The 18,797-nt window shown below is 34.7% G+C and overlaps 3 protein-coding genes across 4 annotated transcripts; 1 reads left to right on the plus strand and 2 right to left on the minus strand.

The window, feature by feature from the left end:
- Positions 1–524: 524 nt before the first annotated feature.
- On the minus strand, positions 525–3,531 carry LOC107631342 (protein trichome birefringence-like 2). 2 transcript variants are annotated; one of them, XM_016334767.3, is made up of 5 exons: positions 2,539–3,531; positions 2,236–2,428; positions 1,953–2,143; positions 1,708–1,866; positions 525–1,425 (listed from the first exon to the last, which is right to left on the minus strand). In XM_016334767.3, exons 1-5 carry the CDS (start codon positions 3,378–3,380, stop codon positions 1,083–1,085), a joined length of 1,728 nt encoding a protein of 575 aa, XP_016190253.1. In that variant the 5' UTR covers positions 3,381–3,531; the 3' UTR covers positions 525–1,082. The 2 variants fall into 2 exon arrangements, with proteins under 2 accessions (XP_016190253.1, XP_016190254.1); XM_016334768.3 differs by having other exon boundaries at positions 525–1,437; positions 2,539–3,516.
- A 3,131-nt stretch (positions 3,532–6,662) lies between these two features.
- Positions 6,663–11,100, minus strand: LOC107631341 (protein CLAVATA3 INSENSITIVE RECEPTOR KINASE 1). The gene is made up of 11 exons (XM_088508175.1): positions 10,217–11,100; positions 9,858–9,990; positions 9,695–9,766; positions 9,345–9,488; positions 9,167–9,238; positions 9,006–9,065; positions 8,818–8,912; positions 8,565–8,711; positions 7,938–8,279; positions 7,388–7,779; positions 6,663–7,283 (listed from the first exon to the last, which is right to left on the minus strand). Exons 1-11 carry the CDS (start codon positions 10,317–10,319, stop codon positions 6,954–6,956), a joined length of 1,890 nt encoding a protein of 629 aa, XP_088364301.1. The 5' UTR covers positions 10,320–11,100; the 3' UTR covers positions 6,663–6,953.
- A 4,245-nt stretch (positions 11,101–15,345) lies between these two features.
- Positions 15,346–15,825, plus strand: LOC148572576 (uncharacterized). Its single transcript, XM_088507599.1, has one exon. It carries the CDS (start codon positions 15,346–15,348, stop codon positions 15,823–15,825), a length of 480 nt encoding a protein of 159 aa, XP_088363725.1.
- The last annotated feature ends 2,972 nt before the right edge of the window (positions 15,826–18,797 follow it).

Raw genomic sequence — 18,797 nt, forward strand, 5'->3', positions numbered from 1 at the left:
ATTCTCCAGCTCCAAAGTTTTAATTTGGGTACAGCCTTGGCAAACCGGCAAGTCACAAGAAGGCACTAATGGACACTCCTATATATACATATGGAAGGGTCCTTATATGGCTATGTATCAATCAATTCATTTCTGTACTAGTTAGTTCTTCTTCTTCAATTAGAATTTAATAACCTAAGAAGATGTTCCTCCTTTGAGAAGCTACTATTTCAGTTTCTGCAGATGAGTATGTAGGTAGGTAAATGTTTGTGTCTGTTTCCCTTTTTCATGTGTGTATGTATGCTTCTTGTGTTATGGACTTATGGCCTTACATTCAATAAAAGTTTTCATCTGATGTTTCATTGTTGAAGTTAATTATCCAACAATTTCTTGACCTTCCAATAGGGAACATGTTGAAATTGTTGGTTTCCAAGATCTAGATGCCTATTTAGCCCCTTATGGGTTTAACACTTCAATGGATTATCAATTCCCAGTTCCCTTAGGACAGCTTCTATCTCAGTAATTACTTTAAAAAAACAACACCCTTTTACACAAAATTTGATTCTTCATTATTGTCTGCAACCAAATCTGTCATAAGATACTGAAAATAACAGCTAAAAAATTTGAAAATGATGTGCCATCCAAGGTATAATGGCATGTCCTTGTAGCTAGATGAGTGTAATTTGTAAAAAGCCTATACACAATCTTGTCACTCAATCAAACTATATATAGCTAACTCAATACAACCTTATATATGAACAACATTTCTAGTGGAAAAAACTCAGAATTAGACATTCCAGTTGTGTGAGCTGATGATATATAAGGTTGCAGCATGTGCCGGGTGGCCATTCTCTTGGTCGCGATTGCGAGTTGGAATATTGAAGCGATTACTCTTCCGGCCTTTCCGGTTCTTCCATTTCCCTTGTGGGGGCATGTGGTTCGCAGAATGTTTTTACATTTTCGAGAATTTTCAATTTAAAATTCTCAAAAAGTTTCCAAAAATGTAAAAACATTCCCGGAAACACAAGCTCCCTAAAATCCCAACTCGCAAATGCACAGTTGGCATAAAACCCTCTTGAAATTAGTAAAATGGTGGAAGATCATCAAGTATTCCAAGTTCCCCTTCCATCTTTTAAGAGAGAAACATATAGTAATTCATTCCAAGTATCTGGCACTCCTGGTAAACACCAATGGCTGCAATCTTCAAATAGAGAGTTGTTCTGATCTGTTGTTGATGGTTTATAATCCTTTCTATATATGGAAGGATGCCCATCTTTTCTGTAATCAGTGAGCCTGCTAATGTTCATGTACACAACTGGTGTCTTCATGTTATGGATAACATACTCCACAACCCTCATCTTTGAAGGATACTTTTGCAAGTAAGTTTCATTGAATATTGGCTCAGTTTCTTTGTGGCACTGTCCTCCTGAGTTCCATTGCCCTCCCCTGAAGAAATGTCTTAGAATTTTGAATCAAAGCCATGCATGCAAGTTCAAAATCTTAATTAAGGTTGTCAAACTCCCAAATGTTCCAGTGAACTCTCATGATTAAGAGTTTACAAATTGAGTTTTGATGTAAGTTGAAGGGCCAATTGTGTTATTTTGACATATATGCAATAAAATGGTTGCTACAGTTTTTGAACACTGAAGAAAAGTCCACACAGTACTATTAACTAATCATATACATAATAACATAAATGAATGGAAGCTAAGTAGAAAAGAGTGATACCAGAAATGTGTAGTTGAGTATCCCCTGAAGAAAACCCGGGTTTGATTAGGATCAATGTGTCGGTCAACCCATGTAGCCCAAGTGGTCAAAGCCCTCTTGTATGCATCCAAAGCCTTAAGTCTTGGGTATACATGGTTCCCTTCTTGATAGTAATCTTCTCTGAAAAGGGAATTATAGTATACTCGTGAATCAATGTATGAAGAATTTTGTTGCAACTAGCTAGATTCTTATGATGATGAACTGACCCTTTAGATGTTTTCTCATGGGTCCACCAATGTCCTGTGTTGAAGACTATGATATCAGCATCCTTATACTTTTTAGTTGTTTGGTCCATCAAATCCAGCCTCAGTGTCTCAAATGTCCCATTCTTGCCTTTGAGAGTTGACTCTTGAACAATGAATGGTGACATAACAAAATCCACCGAGCAATTATAATCCTAACATGAACAACACACACCAATAAATTGAGTTATGTTAAATTCAATTGAATAAAAAATAATAGTTATATATATGGAAGAAGCTTGCTTGCCTCAAATCTAAAAGCATAGACACCTTTCTTCTTAAATTCCCTTTTTCCCGAGATCTCAAAAACACGTGCCTTGTTTTTTATGCTTTGGCGAAGGATGCATACAAGGGACTCCCACATGTTCCTGTTAAGGGAATCTCCCACAAAAACCAACCTCTGTCCTTTAAGCCTCTCCAGAAAATCACTTGCATTCAAACTGTCATATGAGTGTATATCAATCATCAATACTTAACCAATGATATCTTATCAAAGATATTAATATGTTCTAAGTTCTAAACAATATAAATAGTGAAAATTAATAAATACCTTGGAATTTGACACCCATTTGGCTTCCACTTCCACTTGACATACTCAGAATCAGGCCTCTTATTACTGTGACAGTCAAAATCTCTGTCAATGAAGGGACAAGAACCTAATGGATAGTAAGGCTTTGAATCATCCCTTACCCACTTCCCATCAAATATGTTACAATTCTCATACAAACCATCATGAATAATGCCAGTTACATTCTTCTTGCTTTGCTCATACCCCACATTATTAGGACTACTTATAATTAAACTTGAAGAACTTTTCATTTGTGTCCCATTGTTATTCCCTTCCCCAGAAACACTTGAATAATTTGTAACAACCCTTATTCCTCCATCATGAAAGTTTGAATCTTTGGAGATCCTAGATGAATTCCCACCACCTGCAGTTTCCCTTGAAATTACTCTTTCCTCATCATGTGCATGCAAGGTTGCATTGTTGTTTCTATTATTCTCATTAGTAGTAGAATTCACCAAAATAGTGCTATTGTTCTTCACATGAACAGAAACACTTGCTAAAGTTGAAGTTTCATGATGAGAAACATTATTAGAAGGGTGAAAGTGATTGTTACAGGGTGAAGAATAATAAGTGTCATAAAACGGTGGAACAAATACATGTTCAACCTTGGGAACCGAGTTATTAGTACCGAGGAAGAAGAACAATGAGATTATGAAAAGAGAAGATGCAACACCTAAACCAAAACCAGCAAACACTTTTCTCCTGTGTGAAAGAAAAGACTCAGAGAATGAAGAAATCCTCTTGGTGTTGTTCATGGAAATGGAGAAGAAGAACAACATGCATGCCCTTTTCTTCTGTCCCAATGAGTCATTAATCCAAGGCATGGAACAAGTGCCAAAATACAAGAATAATTAAATAAATAAATAAAAATGTGTCAATTGAATCGGAGTTGAGAGAAGAAGATTCAGTGGCACAGAACTGTGGTGTGTGTGTGTTTTTTTGTGTGTCCTTTTTGAAAGTGAAACAGAGTGAACTGCTGAACCTGCATCTTGTTCATGCATATATTGCCCAAACTAACCTTTTCAAAACTGTAAACATCTTTTTTTTTTTCTAATTATTATTCAAAATTCTTAATTTCTTTTTTTGAGGGAAAAAAAAAAACTTGGATAGAGATTACTGTTTGGGATGCAAGATAATATGATTAGATTGTGGATCGTTAAGTCACCAAAAAAAAAAAGATTGTGGATCGTTAAGCTATCCGTTGTCTGTTATTTTCACTTATTTAAATTTGTCAAAATAATTTATAATAATTAATTTTATTTTATTATTTTTTATAAGTTTAATTTTTAACAAAATTGGAATTATTTAAAACTAAATGAAACGGTGAAAGAAATAAGCGTGTGTTTAGTTTAGGTTTTTATATTTTCCTTTGTTTTTATTTTATTGTTTTTATTTTTTTTATTTTGTGAAAAAAATAAAAATAAAAAACAAAATTTTATTATTTTACTGTTTTTATTTTTTTTTATAAAATTTAAAAAAAAAATACTGAAAAAAAAAAAAACGCAAACTAAACCAATGTTTTGATTTAAATAAATGTGCAGAGGATTTTCCATTTTGGGATATAAGTTCAAAGTGACCGACAATTTTTATCATTTCAAATATATTTATTTATTTGACAAGAAAAAAAAATTGGCCGTAGAATTACCTATACTTGTTAATAGTAACACTATCTCATTTAGGTCCCCCCAAAGAAATAGAAAAGAAAAAACAAAAATGTTCGAACACCTGTGATTGAGATTTCAGATGAACATTGTTGTTTTCTTATAGCAAACTATGCACTATATATGCACAAAAAGTGCAAGTTGTCCTGCTAATTGTTTTTACCCTAAAAAAGGAATTGAATGGCCTCTTCTTAGGTAATTTCGAATTCAATTTTTTAGGGTGAGCACGGATAGCGGGTATTCGATTATCTGTTCGAATTTAAACCGAATTAATTAAATTGGTTTTGGAACCAACGGGTAATCGGATCCAACCCGAACCAAATCAATGGCCTTTGTTAGTGATTGGTTCGGGTATCAATTTTGGGGGTGCGGAATCCGAACTAATCCGTAAATCCGATCATATATTAATTAAACAAAAAAATAAAAAAATATGTATGATTTTTAGTGACTTTTAGTGAGATTATTCACTATTAATATATTTGGATTTTAATAAGTTTAGTTTTTAATGTATTTAGTATTTAATATGTTTAAATTATTTATATTAATGTTACATGTTTATTATACTTGTTGAATTTTTAAGATAAAAATTTGATTTTTTTATGAATTTCAAAGTGATCGGGTATTCAATTATCCAAATCGAATCAATCCGTTCTTAATCGGTTTGATTTAGTTCGGATACATACACAAAAAAGTATAAATCCAAACCAAATCGAACCAATTACATTTTGATCGTTCAATTCTAATTTCACCTTAAACTCGAACCAAACTTACGCGTGCTCACCCCTACAATTTTTAGTGGTTAAACAGAATTAGAGAAATCCGGTTTCCAAACGTTATCAATGAAATCATGCTCTTAATCCGTTGAGAGTTTTTTATTTTTATTTTTATCATGAAAGTTGAAAATGCTAATAAATTTATTCATGAGCAAAAAAATTTATCATTTATACTTATAAAACATAAATTTCATATATAATATTATCATGATAAGGGTAATATAGAACTTTTATGTGATTTTTTAGTGTTTAGATAATTTTGTTGTATAAAACTCATATTTTATGAGTATAAATGATAATTTTTTATGGATAAATTTGTCCGCGTTTTCAACTTTCGTGGATAGAAATAGTAATTTACTTTTTTTTTTCTAAAATTAGGAATCGAATTTAAAATCTATAGATAAAGATAAAAAAATTATACCATTTGAAATATAGCTTGTTGATTAATAAGAATTTATTTATTTAATATTTTCAAATCATATTTCTATTTTTCTAAAGCATTAGTGTTTTGAAGTCTTCCCAACTCCAATTACTGACTGAAATCAGATTTAACTTATCATCAAACTTGTTTAGTACTTTATCCACACAATCACAAATACGAACTTGATATCTTAACACAGACACTATTTACAGCCTGGTAACAACGAATAAAATTAGAGTTTGTCATTTTTGTTTTGGGGGTCGTATAACTAAACTACACGTGTATTTAATTTATTTGAAACTATCAGAGTAGAATCTATTTTTTTTAAAATGAGTTGAAGTAATAACAAAAATATTTTAGTAGAATATTTTTCACAATCTTTAAAAAGATAATTCATTAATAGACTGAAAAATAAATAATTCAGTTCATTCCCATACAGATAATGAATGTTTAGAATTCATATAATGCAAGAAGACATTAGTTTTGCTACCTAAAAATAAGTAAATAACAAAACATTCCGGCAAATGAAATAAAAATGGAGGGACAGTTTTGTAAAGTTGTTGTTTGCAAAAGCGTAGTAGAAAAAGATATGGATGCCACGTGGCACGTGTAAAGGTGCAAGTGATGGTGTAAGTAAAAGTGCATGTGGTGGTGGTGTTCTCCGTGAAGTTGTGTGGGGCAGCACCGCCTTCGCTCGCCGTTGTGATTAAGACGCGTGGAGCACATGGGGGTAGGTAGGAGAGTGCTTTGTCATCGGTGAGCGTGATAAATCATGATTCATGAGAGTGCAGAGGAGCACAGTGTTACTGAGATGCAGGTTAGCTTATTTTCAATGGGGGTAGTGGGACCCTTTGCGTTGCGTTGTAGTGAATCCCTGGCGGTTAATTAATGCGGCGACACGATGCGCAGACATATTCCAGCTCTGCAGTTTAATGTAGTGAAGTTCTGCCACGTGGCTTCATATTTGACTACGTTGGAATTCGCCGCTTCACGCCTACACCCGAAGGCCACTAGTGGCTACTGGCTAGCTGACTAGTTCCACTGCTCCAGAGCTGGTTTCTTAATTTAAAAAAAAAAAACTAGCCCAACTATTGAGCTTTCCTTTTGGGCTATAGTGTACCCATTTAAGAAAATTTGGGCCTTAAATTGCATTGGACAGAACTAGCACAACTGTGACAAAAATGTAAAATAGCCCAATTCACAACCAAGAAGGGAAATAACGGAATAGGTGTCACTCACTGTACAAAAATATGGAGATGAAAGATTCTTGCGTTTTATATGCTAACTTAATTTGGGCTCCGGTTCCGTTTCGATGCCAAAAAAACTAGAATTCTCCACCGTTGATTCAAAATTCTTTTGAACCAACTACAATGCACGAGTTTCCTTACTTTTCTTTTAAAGAACTTTTTACAGAAGAATACAAGCAATCATATTCATAGCTATTGACATTAGACACCAAATACATATATAATAATGTTGTGTTTTTTTCTTTAACCATTGAAACTACATCTATATATAGTGGAAAGCCAAGATGATTTGTTGTCACCTTGGGCCAGAAAGCTCCATAGCTTCTAATATGAGTGAGGATTCTTCTATGAAATCTGAATATCTTTGAGGGTTATTTTCACTATTACTAGATCGGAGCCTTGGTGTTTCACTCTTGTGTGACTGTGAGGCCTCCCATCTCTCAGCTAATCCATCACCTTCCAACATCTTCAATACTTCTGACATCTTCGGGCGATGCGAAGGCTTGAATTGTGTGCATAATAGTGCTACCTGAACCATTTCTTCCAACTCAAGCAAATCAAAACTTCCCCTTAGATCTTTGTCCACCATTTGGCTTAATCTTCCATCTTGGTGGAGCTTCTTAACCTGAAAGCTCATAATAAACACAAGAATTGTAATTTACTCACCAAATGCTAACTTGAAGGGGAAGCAATGCAAATACAGAGATATATCAGAAGAATGAGGGTTACCCAATCAAGCATGACACCCTTCTGGTTTGCTGCTCGCCCGAAATCTAGAGCCTTATGGCCTGTGATTAGCTCAAGAAGCAAGATTCCAAACCCAAACACATCAGTCTTCTCTGATGACTGACCTGTTGATAAGTACTCTGGAGCAATATGGCCGACAGTTCCGCGGACAGCAGTTGTCACATGAGTATCTCTGTGATCCAGAAGCTTAGCCAAACCAAAATCGCCAACAACTGCTTCGAAATCTTCATCTAGCAATATATTGGCTGCTTTGACATCACGATGAATAATTTTCGGATCACATTGTTCATGCAAATAAACCAACCCCCTCGCTGTACCTATCGCTATTCTCTTCCTCCTCACCCAATCTAAGGCTGGCCGACCATGAACATGATCTGTTATCAAATCCGAAACCAAAGCCAGGATTAAGTAATGAGTGTTGAAGATATAGGAGTGTATTCTTCAGTAACTAGAAGCTGAAAATATCATTGCTTAGCATACAAGAAACAAAACAGAAACAGCAGTGTTCCATCATGGAGGCTAAGTAGCTAACCTTTTAATTTAGAGGCTACACTGCCATTGGACATATAAGGATAAACAAGGAGCCTTTCATTCTGAGTACTGCAAAATCCACTGAGACGCAGAAGATTCCGGTGCACAGCCAAACTTATTGTCTCAACCTCTGTCTGAAATTGGATCTCACCACCAGCAGCATTGTAATCCTTCAACCTTTTAACTGCCACAATTGTTCCATCATTCAAGCACCCTTTGTAGACTATTCCAAAGCCACCCTTTCCTAAAATATTCTTTGAACTGAAATGGTCTGTTGCGGCTCTAAGCTCTTTGAATGAATACCTCTTTAAATGACCAAGGCGCACCTCAGGGTCGTATTGCTCTGACAAGTGACAAAGAAAGTACATCGAATACCACAAAGAAGAACTAAAGAAAATATCAGAACACTAATCATGCTTATAAAATTAAGTTCAAACCTAATTAAAAAAAAAGGATATTATGGATACCAGGACTCTAAAAATGCATGATTTCCTGATATGGTATCTCATTAATATCACATCAGGGTTGCATTTGGATTTTGCGCGTATTCATGATCAAATTCTATATTCAACTACAATGTAATGTTCATTAAAACATTTTCAATGGGGAAGATGAAGAAAAGACTAACCGCTAACATCAAAGAATATCTGCTGATTCTGTCTGTATCGCCACCAAACGAGAAACACAACAATAATTACAATGATAAAAGCAGAACCAAAACTCGCACCAAAAGCAACTGCAACACGATGGCTTTTGTTGCTAGAGTCTGATTGAGCTGGACAACAGACAACCCCCATGTTCCAACATGTCATGAAATTGTTAGAAATAATTAATTTGAATGTTGAATACGCAGTTTAAGGGGGAATGCATGCCACTGGTACCTGTTAGAGCATCTGGAGGGAAGGAAAGTGGTTCTGGCAACACATTAGAACAGTTATTTGCTTTTGGACCACATATTAACGGGTTACCCTCAATCCTGAAAGTTAAAATTGAGCAAGATATTGATACATCACTTTTTGCATCAAGCTTGTCTATAGAACAAAAGACTACAAAAATAAAATGGTCTTACTTGAATGTTCTTGCTGTTACTCTTGGCAAAGAACCACTCAAATTGTTATAAGAGAGGTCCCTACATAGATTGGACCAAATAGTTAACATGCCATAGATATTGTTAAATATTGCGACAGATATAACTGAAGAAAAAGGGGTTAATAGCACAAAGAAACCTACACAAGTGTTAGACCTTCAATGTTACTAAGAGACTGAGGGCATGCTCCGGTAAGGCTGTTATTGTTCAACCGCCTGACACGTACATACCGCAAATTTAAATGACCATCAGAGATAGAATGTCAAGAGTCATCATCAAAATCCACAATCTTCACATCAACTAAGGAAAATTGCAACTTACAGGTAGTTCAGGCTTGTGAGGCCTCCCAAAGAACTTGGTATCTCACCACTAAATGCATTATTGGAAAGGTCAAGTGTCTCAAGCTTTTTTAACTTTCCAATTGCAGCAGGAATCTGACCGGAAATAGCATTGTTCTGAAGCAACCTGTAGATGATGAGTATACAATTATTTCAGCATCATAACTCATTAACTCTTTCCTAAGTATCATCCATCCATGAGTCTAAAGAGCATACATTTGGAAAATGATGAAGGAAACCAATAACAATTGATGAATGAATGCTAAACCCAAGTTCAAATTCAAATCAAAACACAGAAAGGAAGAACCTTTATAAAGAGTTAGTATGACGTACACTGATTGCAAGTTAGTAAGGTTTTGAATCCCTGGAGATAGTGTACCAGACAAGTTCTGACTAGGCAATCCCCTGATATGAACAAATAAATAAATAATAGGTGCAACCGACACTAGCAAAAGCAATCATCTCATTTTCTCTGATCAAAATGTAATGAACTTACAATGCAGAAACGGAGCCATCTAGAGAACAAGTAATCATCCTCCAGCTACAAGGATCAACAGAATTGATATCCCAATTCTCAAGGACATTATGGGGATCATTCAAGCCATTCTTAATGGCCATCAGAGCTACAACTGTTCAAGGAACAAAATCAACACTGGTAAAAAATAGTTTCCATCTTCTCATTTTTCTCAGCAAAAATAACACAAAAATAGAATCATCAACTTCAATCCTCCCTCTACCATAATTATCTGACATAAAGCATTAAGTTAAAATTTTTACCATCATAAGTTGTACCAAAGATTACTATTTTTAAATTGGAAGGTGAAAAGAAATTCAAGTAGAAGTTAAACTGTTAACCTTCATAATTTATCCCTGAAGGAGAAAGAGCAGAAGAAGACATTTCCACCATAGCCAAAAGAAGTAAACCAAGTAGCCATGAAACTGAACTACTAAGTTCCATTCTCTATTCTCAGTTCAATTACACACTCTTTCACTTACAAAGCAGCCATTAATCAAAACCACCATAATTGAAAAGTACACTCCCCATTGTGACAAGGAACTTGTGTCTGCACCACCTTATCATCAGCTTATCGAAACAAATAAAAGCCTTTCTCAGAATCAGATTCTACCAAAGCAAGTGCATTTTTCCCAAAAATAGCAACTTTCCCATGAGAGCCAATTCTATAGCCATCAATCCAACCAACCCAGATGCCAAAATTGCATTTTTCGCCACAGAACCAGCTTGAAAAAGGAGAATTTTAATCCAACCAGCAGTGTCTGAGACCAAAAGATTAATCAGCAACCAGGAAAATACACAAAAGCCCAAAAACAAACCAAACCAAACTTCGAAGCTCAAAATTATAAGATCCTTGAGATCTGAGAATGCTTGATATGATTTCAATAAGGTTATTGGACAATCCCCAGAAGCTACATGTGTGCCTTAGCAATGCTTTCTTCCACTACCATTATCTTCTTTATCTTGCAAAGGAGCATGAAACTCACTCTCTCACACACAAAAAACCAAACACATAGAGGCCAAGACAAAATGCCAAAGTAGTCACACATGTAGATGCAGAAACAGAAACCAGTAACGAAAAAATTTATTCTTTTTCTTAAAATATTACTAAAAACAATGCAAATAGTGTTTTTATATATAAAAAAGTAAAAAAAAGCTGCTTTGTTTACTATTTGCATTATTATTAAAATTACAGTGATTGGAGTGAAGATATGTGACTGTGACCAGAAAGGAACAATGGTCTGTGTAAGGGAAAAGCAAAGGTGAAGTCATTGACAGGTCACGTGCTTGGATTGTCTCGGTCCTTGTTTGCTTTTGGCATGAAAACACAACTTTTTCAGAATTTTCAAACAATTATTTATGTCTCTATGATGGGTATGATCCTAATCTGTATATCATGTATTAAATATTAAATAAAAATTATATTATTTGATTAAATATATTTATATGTGATTAAGCCATCACATTCTTCAGGATATGGCCCAAGAAGGGAGAAAGCTAAAATGCACCGCATGCTCTTTTAAGAAATTGGTTATCAAAATTATTTGTAGTGATTTAGCTAAATCCTTCCAAACACCAACATCATTATTTTGATTTGATTATTGAGATCAACATCCATGCTAATAGCATTTTGTGAAATCAATGGTAGGCCATACATTGGGGCATACAAATCATTAGGATTAATTTAAGCCATGGGATTCGTTTATTTCTCCATAAATATTAGAGGATTAATAAAATTTATTACTTTTAGTCAATAATTAGTTAATAATATTTAAAAATATGAATTAAAAATATGTTATTAGACTATTAAAATTAAAAACAATAAATTTTATTAATTTTTAAATTTTTTTTCTTACTTACCTTCTTAATTCTCATATTCACCCACTTTAATAGTTGTGATTATAGAAAGAAAAATTATTAATTCTAGTTTTTCTTTTTTTTTTTTTTGGTAAACTTTACTAGGTTAATTGTCTGATTTTAAATAGACATAAATTTAGAAATAATTATCTAAATATTTTGATTTTTGAAAATTTTTCATTTGAAAAAGCTATTATTTTGGAAGGTTTTATAATTTCATCCAATTTATAATTAAAATTTTATAATCAAATTTTGTATATTTACTAAAGTATTTTCAATCAAAACATATAGTTTAAACATTTTTTAATAAATCTGTAAATTATGCAAACTATATTCAATCAATTTTTTTTAAATTAAACCTGTTGTGATCAATCACCGGAATATATAATATTATAATATATGTTTAAAAAGAGTTTAACATCCAGTAAAAAGAGTTTGATTATAAAACTTTTGAACAAAACAGACCCGATTCAAAATATTTAACACAAAAATGGCTAGAGTAAAAGCAGCAAAACATAATCAAATTGTAATAATTTAATAGTTCTGATTAAATAAATATCAAAAATTCAAATTTTATAGAATTAATCATTTGAGTTAAAAAATATAAAAAAATATATATTAAAAAAACAGCAGCAAAGCATGGTTATTCTTCATTGGATACCGTTCCGTGAGAGAGATGGAATCTCAAATGCACCTAACAGAACATATGTATGCTTCTTGCATTGGATTACTTGGCAATTTTTGGAAGGAAATACACTGTTTCTCTATTTGAATGATAGAGGTTCATATTATTTTAATTTAGTGTCCAAAATTCGATTAGGCATGAAAAAATTTCCAGTTTCATATCAATTTTTAGAGCATAGGAGTATTTTCATACTTTCACGAAGTGAATTAATTTAAAATTAAAATTTATATTAAAATTAATTTATAAAATAAAATTGATATTATTTTAGAGATACGATATTATTATAATAAAAAATCAATAAAATTTTACTATTTGTATAATTATGTTGATAAAATAGTTTAAAATAATATAAAATTATAATTGAACTAATAATAAACATTAAAAAAATAAATCTTATTTTTAGTTTTAAATTACTATTTATAATATAAAATCCCATAAATATTTTTATAAAATCTAAAATAAAATAAAATTAGAACTAACATTATAGATTGTTTTTGTTTAGTGTTTCAAAATAATAAATAAATAAATATATATATATATATATATATATATATATATATATATATATATATATATATATATATATATATAGATCGTTCCAATATTTATAATTTGCTAAATAAATAATAAATATATGTCACCATATTTATATCCCATATGCAACAACCAAATTCAGCATAATGTAGTTGGACGTGCACTAAACATGTTTATTTTGATTTCCCTACAAGAAAAAGACCTAAGGTGGATGTTTTTGTGATCTAACTTTGTGGAAGAGTAATTTTCAGCCTTTGGAATATCCCACTATACACCTACAAAAGTTAAGCTACTACAGTACTACTAAGTGCTAACTGATACAGCTATTTTTCAATTTCCTTTTTTATTTAAATTAAGAGGTTGTAATTAGTTTACTAACCCCGATGAAATTAATTTAAGCTTACATAATCGTACTACTTGGAACGTGTAATAGTTTATAAACTCAACTCCTAGACCTAGGGTATTTTTGTCGCATTGGAAAAGATGAATATTCCCCCATATTATTAAACAATTAAACATTAAACAATTTGATCCTAAACTTTGGTTTGAACATAAAGAAGCTGCGGTCTTAGACTGAATCCGTGAAACAACAATGAAGGTTTCATTCATCGCTTTGGGAGTTGAGAACCTGAAATTTTTGTGGCCATGCTTTCCGCTTTCAATCATTTTCGTTATAGTAAGAACTAAGTTTATAGGAAAGGGTTTATCTATTATATAGCCTAAATGTATAGATTAAAGTTATAAATTGAAAAAGATTTTATTAAAAAATAAAAAATTTAAATTTTTTATATAGTAAATAAAAAAATTAAAAAATTTTTATTAATGATAAACTTATTATATGTCTTAAGGACACATATTAGGGCAATTTACTGAAATAAATATTCTGGCTTCCAAATTTACCAGAATACATATTTTGCAAAATGGATATCGAAATGTATTTTTTTCATAAACTATATTAAACCGCGACAAGGGTCCTGCAGTTTACGAATGTACATAATCCGCTACATGGGTGTCGTCGTTTATGTGTGATTTGCAAACGTGCATAAACCGCTACAGTGATCTAGCGGTTTATGCTTTGTTAAATTCGCCTATATATATCACTCAAGATAGGGAGTGTGGCATTTGTAGAGAGTCATTTTCACACTTTCACAAATGGATTGTGAGGAGAGCTTGTTGGTTCTAGTCCACTGCTCTGGTAAAATAAAAAAAAAAGTAATAGGCATGGTGTTAAGTTCACTGATAAAGAACCGCTGAGCGTTTTTATCTGTTCGACTGATACTTTGTCGGATCTAAAGAGGAACATATTGCAGAAGGTAGAGTTGTGTGGGGCCAAGTTGGTAAAGAATGTGTTCTACAAGATTTCGATGGCGGTTGTGTCAAGTGGTGTGTAGTATGAAACATTTGTGATAGGGTCAGATGAAGACATGGAGGTCTTGTTTCATTGTCGGCAGAGTTTTTCGGAGGTGAGAATACACGAGTTGTTTGACAAGTTGGAAGATGGTGTCGACAGTTCCGGGGCTTCAGCGCCAAATCCTCAATCGACGATGGTGGGGGTGCTTCTACTTTGATGCCTGTCGTTGCACCTGGTTGTCTCTTAGCTGCACCTCCACTTGTTCCAGCACCGACAGCTAGGTCACCTGGTTTGATTACTGGTCTTATTGGTGGTGGTGAGCCGGATCACGTTGAGGACGCGATGGGGAAGATGATTTGGACGATGAGCCCGATCACATATCGGGAGATAGTGAGGAGGAGACTCCGGTGGCCCCACCTGCACCTCAGGGGCCATCCAGTTCAGGGTCCCACCAACAACCGCTACATTTCTCGATACTAAACTTAGAAGCAGTGAGTCAACAACCAGATGAGGCACACACCTTCGGACGCCAAGGATTACACGAGGGCAATACTTCTGGAAAATTTCAAATTGGCCAATCTTTCTAGACTAAGGAGGAAGTTGTGATGAGTGTTAAGGATTATAGCATTCATCGTGGAATTCAGTATCGGGTTATGGAATCAGATCATCTGAAGTATGTTGGGAGATTCAAAGAGTTTGGAAACGGCTGCACGTGGATGATCCGCGTGGCACTTCGGCAGCGCAAGGGTAACTGGGAGGTTAGAAGGTACAACGGAGCTCACACTTGCCTGGCCACTTCGATTTCGAGCGACCACCAACAGCTCGATTACCACGTAATTTGTGCGAGGATCTATCCGTTGGTTAGGGCGGATGCAGCGGTTACGATAAAGGTGTTGCAAGAAGCTACTGAGTCAACCTACGGATTCAGGCCTAGTTATAGGAAGGTGTGGAAGGCAAAGTAGAAGGCAATCGCACAGATCTACGGGGATTGGGAAGAGTCGTATGTCGAGTTGCCCTGGTGGGTCATTGGGATGCAAGCAACGATGGACGGAACCGTTGCTTTGTTGAAGACTTCTCCAGTGTGTGTAAGTGATGAGGTTGATGAGTCAACAAAGTACTTTCATCGTCTTTTCTGGAAATTCCCTCCATGCGTTGAGGCTTTTAAACATTGCAAGCCACTAATCGGCATTAACGGTACGCATCTGTATAAAAAGTATGGCGGGACTTTGCTTTTGGCTATTGTGCAAGATGGAAACTCGAATATATTGCCGGTTGCGTTTGCACTTGTTGAGGGGGAGAATGCTGAGTCGTGGGCTTTTTTCTTATCCCGCTTGCGTCAACATGTGACCCCACAAGAAGGCATTCTGGTGATCTCTGATAGACACAACGGCATTAAGGCTGCACTAGAGGCACCAAACAGTGGTTGGCTACCGCCTCATGCATATCGAGCGTATTGCATTCAACATGTTGCAGCTAATTTTACTCTTAGTTTCAAGGGCAGGATGCAAGGCGGCTGCTCGTGAATGCAGCGTATGCCAAGACTGAGACAGAGTTTGACTACTGATTTGATATTATGAGAACTGAGAATCCGGCCATGTGTGATTGGGCCAATCGACTGGAATACGATAAGTGGACCTAACACCAGGATGGAGGCAGACGGTTCAGCTACATGACGACGAACATATCCAAGTATGTTAACTCTGTATTGAAGGGGACACGAAATCTGTCGGTTACTGCACTTGTGAAATCCACATATGGAAGGTTAGCAGAGCTTTTTGTCGTCCGAGGACAAACAGCAAAGGCGCTGTTGGGATCAGGCCAACGGTTTTGCCAGGCGCTGGTCAAGGCGATAGAGCGCAACTTGAAAGATTCAAGGTGCTTCATGGTTACTCTGTTTGATAGATATCAATCTGAGTATACCGTGGCTGAGATGACTCCTACCGGTAAGTTTTTTCTTGGGACGTATCGGGTTTTTCTCAGAGATCGCACTTGTGACTGCGGGTACTTTCAATCTCTCCATTACCCATGCTGCCATGCGATTGCGTGCTCAGTCCCGATTAGACTGGGCTACGTACGTCCATGAGATTTATACCATGAGTAAGGATCCGCACCCAGAGCCGAGGCATAGGTGTCATTAGGTCGTCATGATTAGCTTTCATTTTTCTTTTCTTATTTGTATTGTTGTCCTGTCTTAGTCTATGCTTTTCCATGTATGAATGTTAAGTAAAGTTGTACTTACTGTTCGTTTTACGGTGATGTGGTTATTACTAACGATTCTTTATGTAGTTGTGATTCTCGAGTAAAGGTGTTCTAATTTTATTGGTAATTCTATGAGTTCAAGAGACTAATTTCAATTAAATCAAAGCACCAACCTATGTTGCGCCATACATAAAAAAGGCATACCAAAGTTTCATCCAATAACTCATACTCCACGAAAAATGAACTAAGTCCACACTAAAGCATAAACCGCTAGACCCCTATAGTGGTCTATGCATGTTTGCAAATCACACATAAATTACGACACCCCTACCGCGGATTATGTGAAGCTTTGCTTCGAACGTAAACCACGACACCCCTATAGCAGATTATGTGCATTCGTAAACCGCGGGACCCTTGTCGCAGTTTACATAGTTTATAGAAAAAATGTATTTCGGTATCCATTTCACAAAATGTGTATTCTCGTAAATTTAGAGGCCAAAATATTTATTTCGGTAAATTGCCCCACATATTAATTAAACTCAATAGAAAAATATTTTTATTATCATGTTTTTTACTTTTAATTATTTTAGGCGTTATTAAGTTAATAAAAAAATTTAATAATTTTTTATTTTTAATATATTTAATAAACTTCTAATAGTAAAAATAAAATATTAAAAAAAATAATTTTTACATAATAAATAAATAAATAATACTTTTATATTGTTCTACCCAAACATAATTAAAAGTAAAAAAAATTACATAAGATATTCAAATATAAAATTATTTTTATTTTTTTAAAATATATATTTTTTTAAAAATAACTAAAAAAAAACTATTAAAAATTCACTCAAACAAGCCTTAAAATTAAATTTAAATGTTTATAGATACTAAATAATACGCAAAAAATAAACATAAAATAATCATTTATGTGTAGTAGCTTATAAATCCGGTACTTACATCCTAGCAGGCGCCTGTGATGCTCCTCTACGACGAGCATCGACCGGAATTTCAACCGGTCTAGGATCAGAAAATGCGACGTCCAGAGACAAAACTCTATGCGCTACCCGGTGCCACCAGTCTAAGTACTTTGCGGACGGACCTGGATCAACAACTCTCAATATCCTCATGCCATAATTAACTATGTTATTCCAATGCAAATGCCACGCCTGATAATAAGTGGGGAATCACCGATCTCCACCCCTATTGTCCTTCGCATAGAGCCAATCTATGTTCAGAGCCATCTCAAGTAGATATTGTATGCTGCCAAACTGTGGTATCACTCTATCAATTTGATGCCACTCAATCACAACAAAAGATATCAAGCTCGTGACCGTCTGCTATAACTTAGAGTGCTCTTCTATAAGAATCTCTAGATGAACCACGACAACCACCTCAGCAGTAAAATATGGCTTCTACACAATCTAAAAAGGAGAAGATAATAAAAGTTAGAACACAACAACAAAGAAGTCGGTGAATTGCTTATGATACAATTAACCAAATATAAAGAACTTACGTCTCGACCACCCAATCTATCTAAAGCAAGCCGATATTGAACAAGTCTTTGCTCTTTGGCATCCGAGGTCGGTAAGTAAGTCGCTCACCTAAAGGATAATAACATAAAATAAATATTTAACAAAAGCACAATAAAGGATAATAACTTAAAATAAATAAATAATACGCTCAAGGCAGTAAACGATACCTAGATGCCAATGAAAAAGAAAATGTGTTATAACTATGCGGCCTCAATGTAGGAAATCACCAGAATATCCAAGACTGTAGAAGTTGAAGTAGATTAGCCAAGTTAGTGACATTTCTGTTGGCTATTCAGCACATGGATCTATACAACCATGCCAAAGTAGCTGAAACCCACCTATAATTGTCCATCTCGTCAAGTTTCGCCATATACCGCAACTATTGAAGGTGAAGCCAATTCCCATTCGTGTAAAAAAAAAAAAAAACTGAGTAGATAGTAGCATCATAATGTAAGAACGGGGTATATATGCACCGTATCCTCACTTGCATTGATTGGGAGCATCCTAAACCTCTCATGGAACCATGTAAAGTGGATTGTCATCTGCTTGATTTTATTTGGCGGTGGCAGCTCGCCGTATAACTTCTGAAATCACTTCCACATTGGTCTGTCATCCTCAATAAGTTGTTCGAAGTCAATGAGACACCCACTAACAACCTCCCCATCAACGGGCAATCCTAATTGATACGCCACATCCTACAGCGTGATGGTGCACTCTCCGAACGGCATGTGAAAGGTGTGCACCTTAGAACACCATCTTTTAAT

This window comes from Arachis ipaensis, chromosome B3, assembly GCF_059453495.1.
Source record: "Arachis ipaensis isolate K30076 ecotype BB chromosome B3, ASM5945349v1, whole genome shotgun sequence".
Classification (NCBI taxonomy): domain Eukaryota; kingdom Viridiplantae; phylum Streptophyta; class Magnoliopsida; order Fabales; family Fabaceae; genus Arachis; species Arachis ipaensis.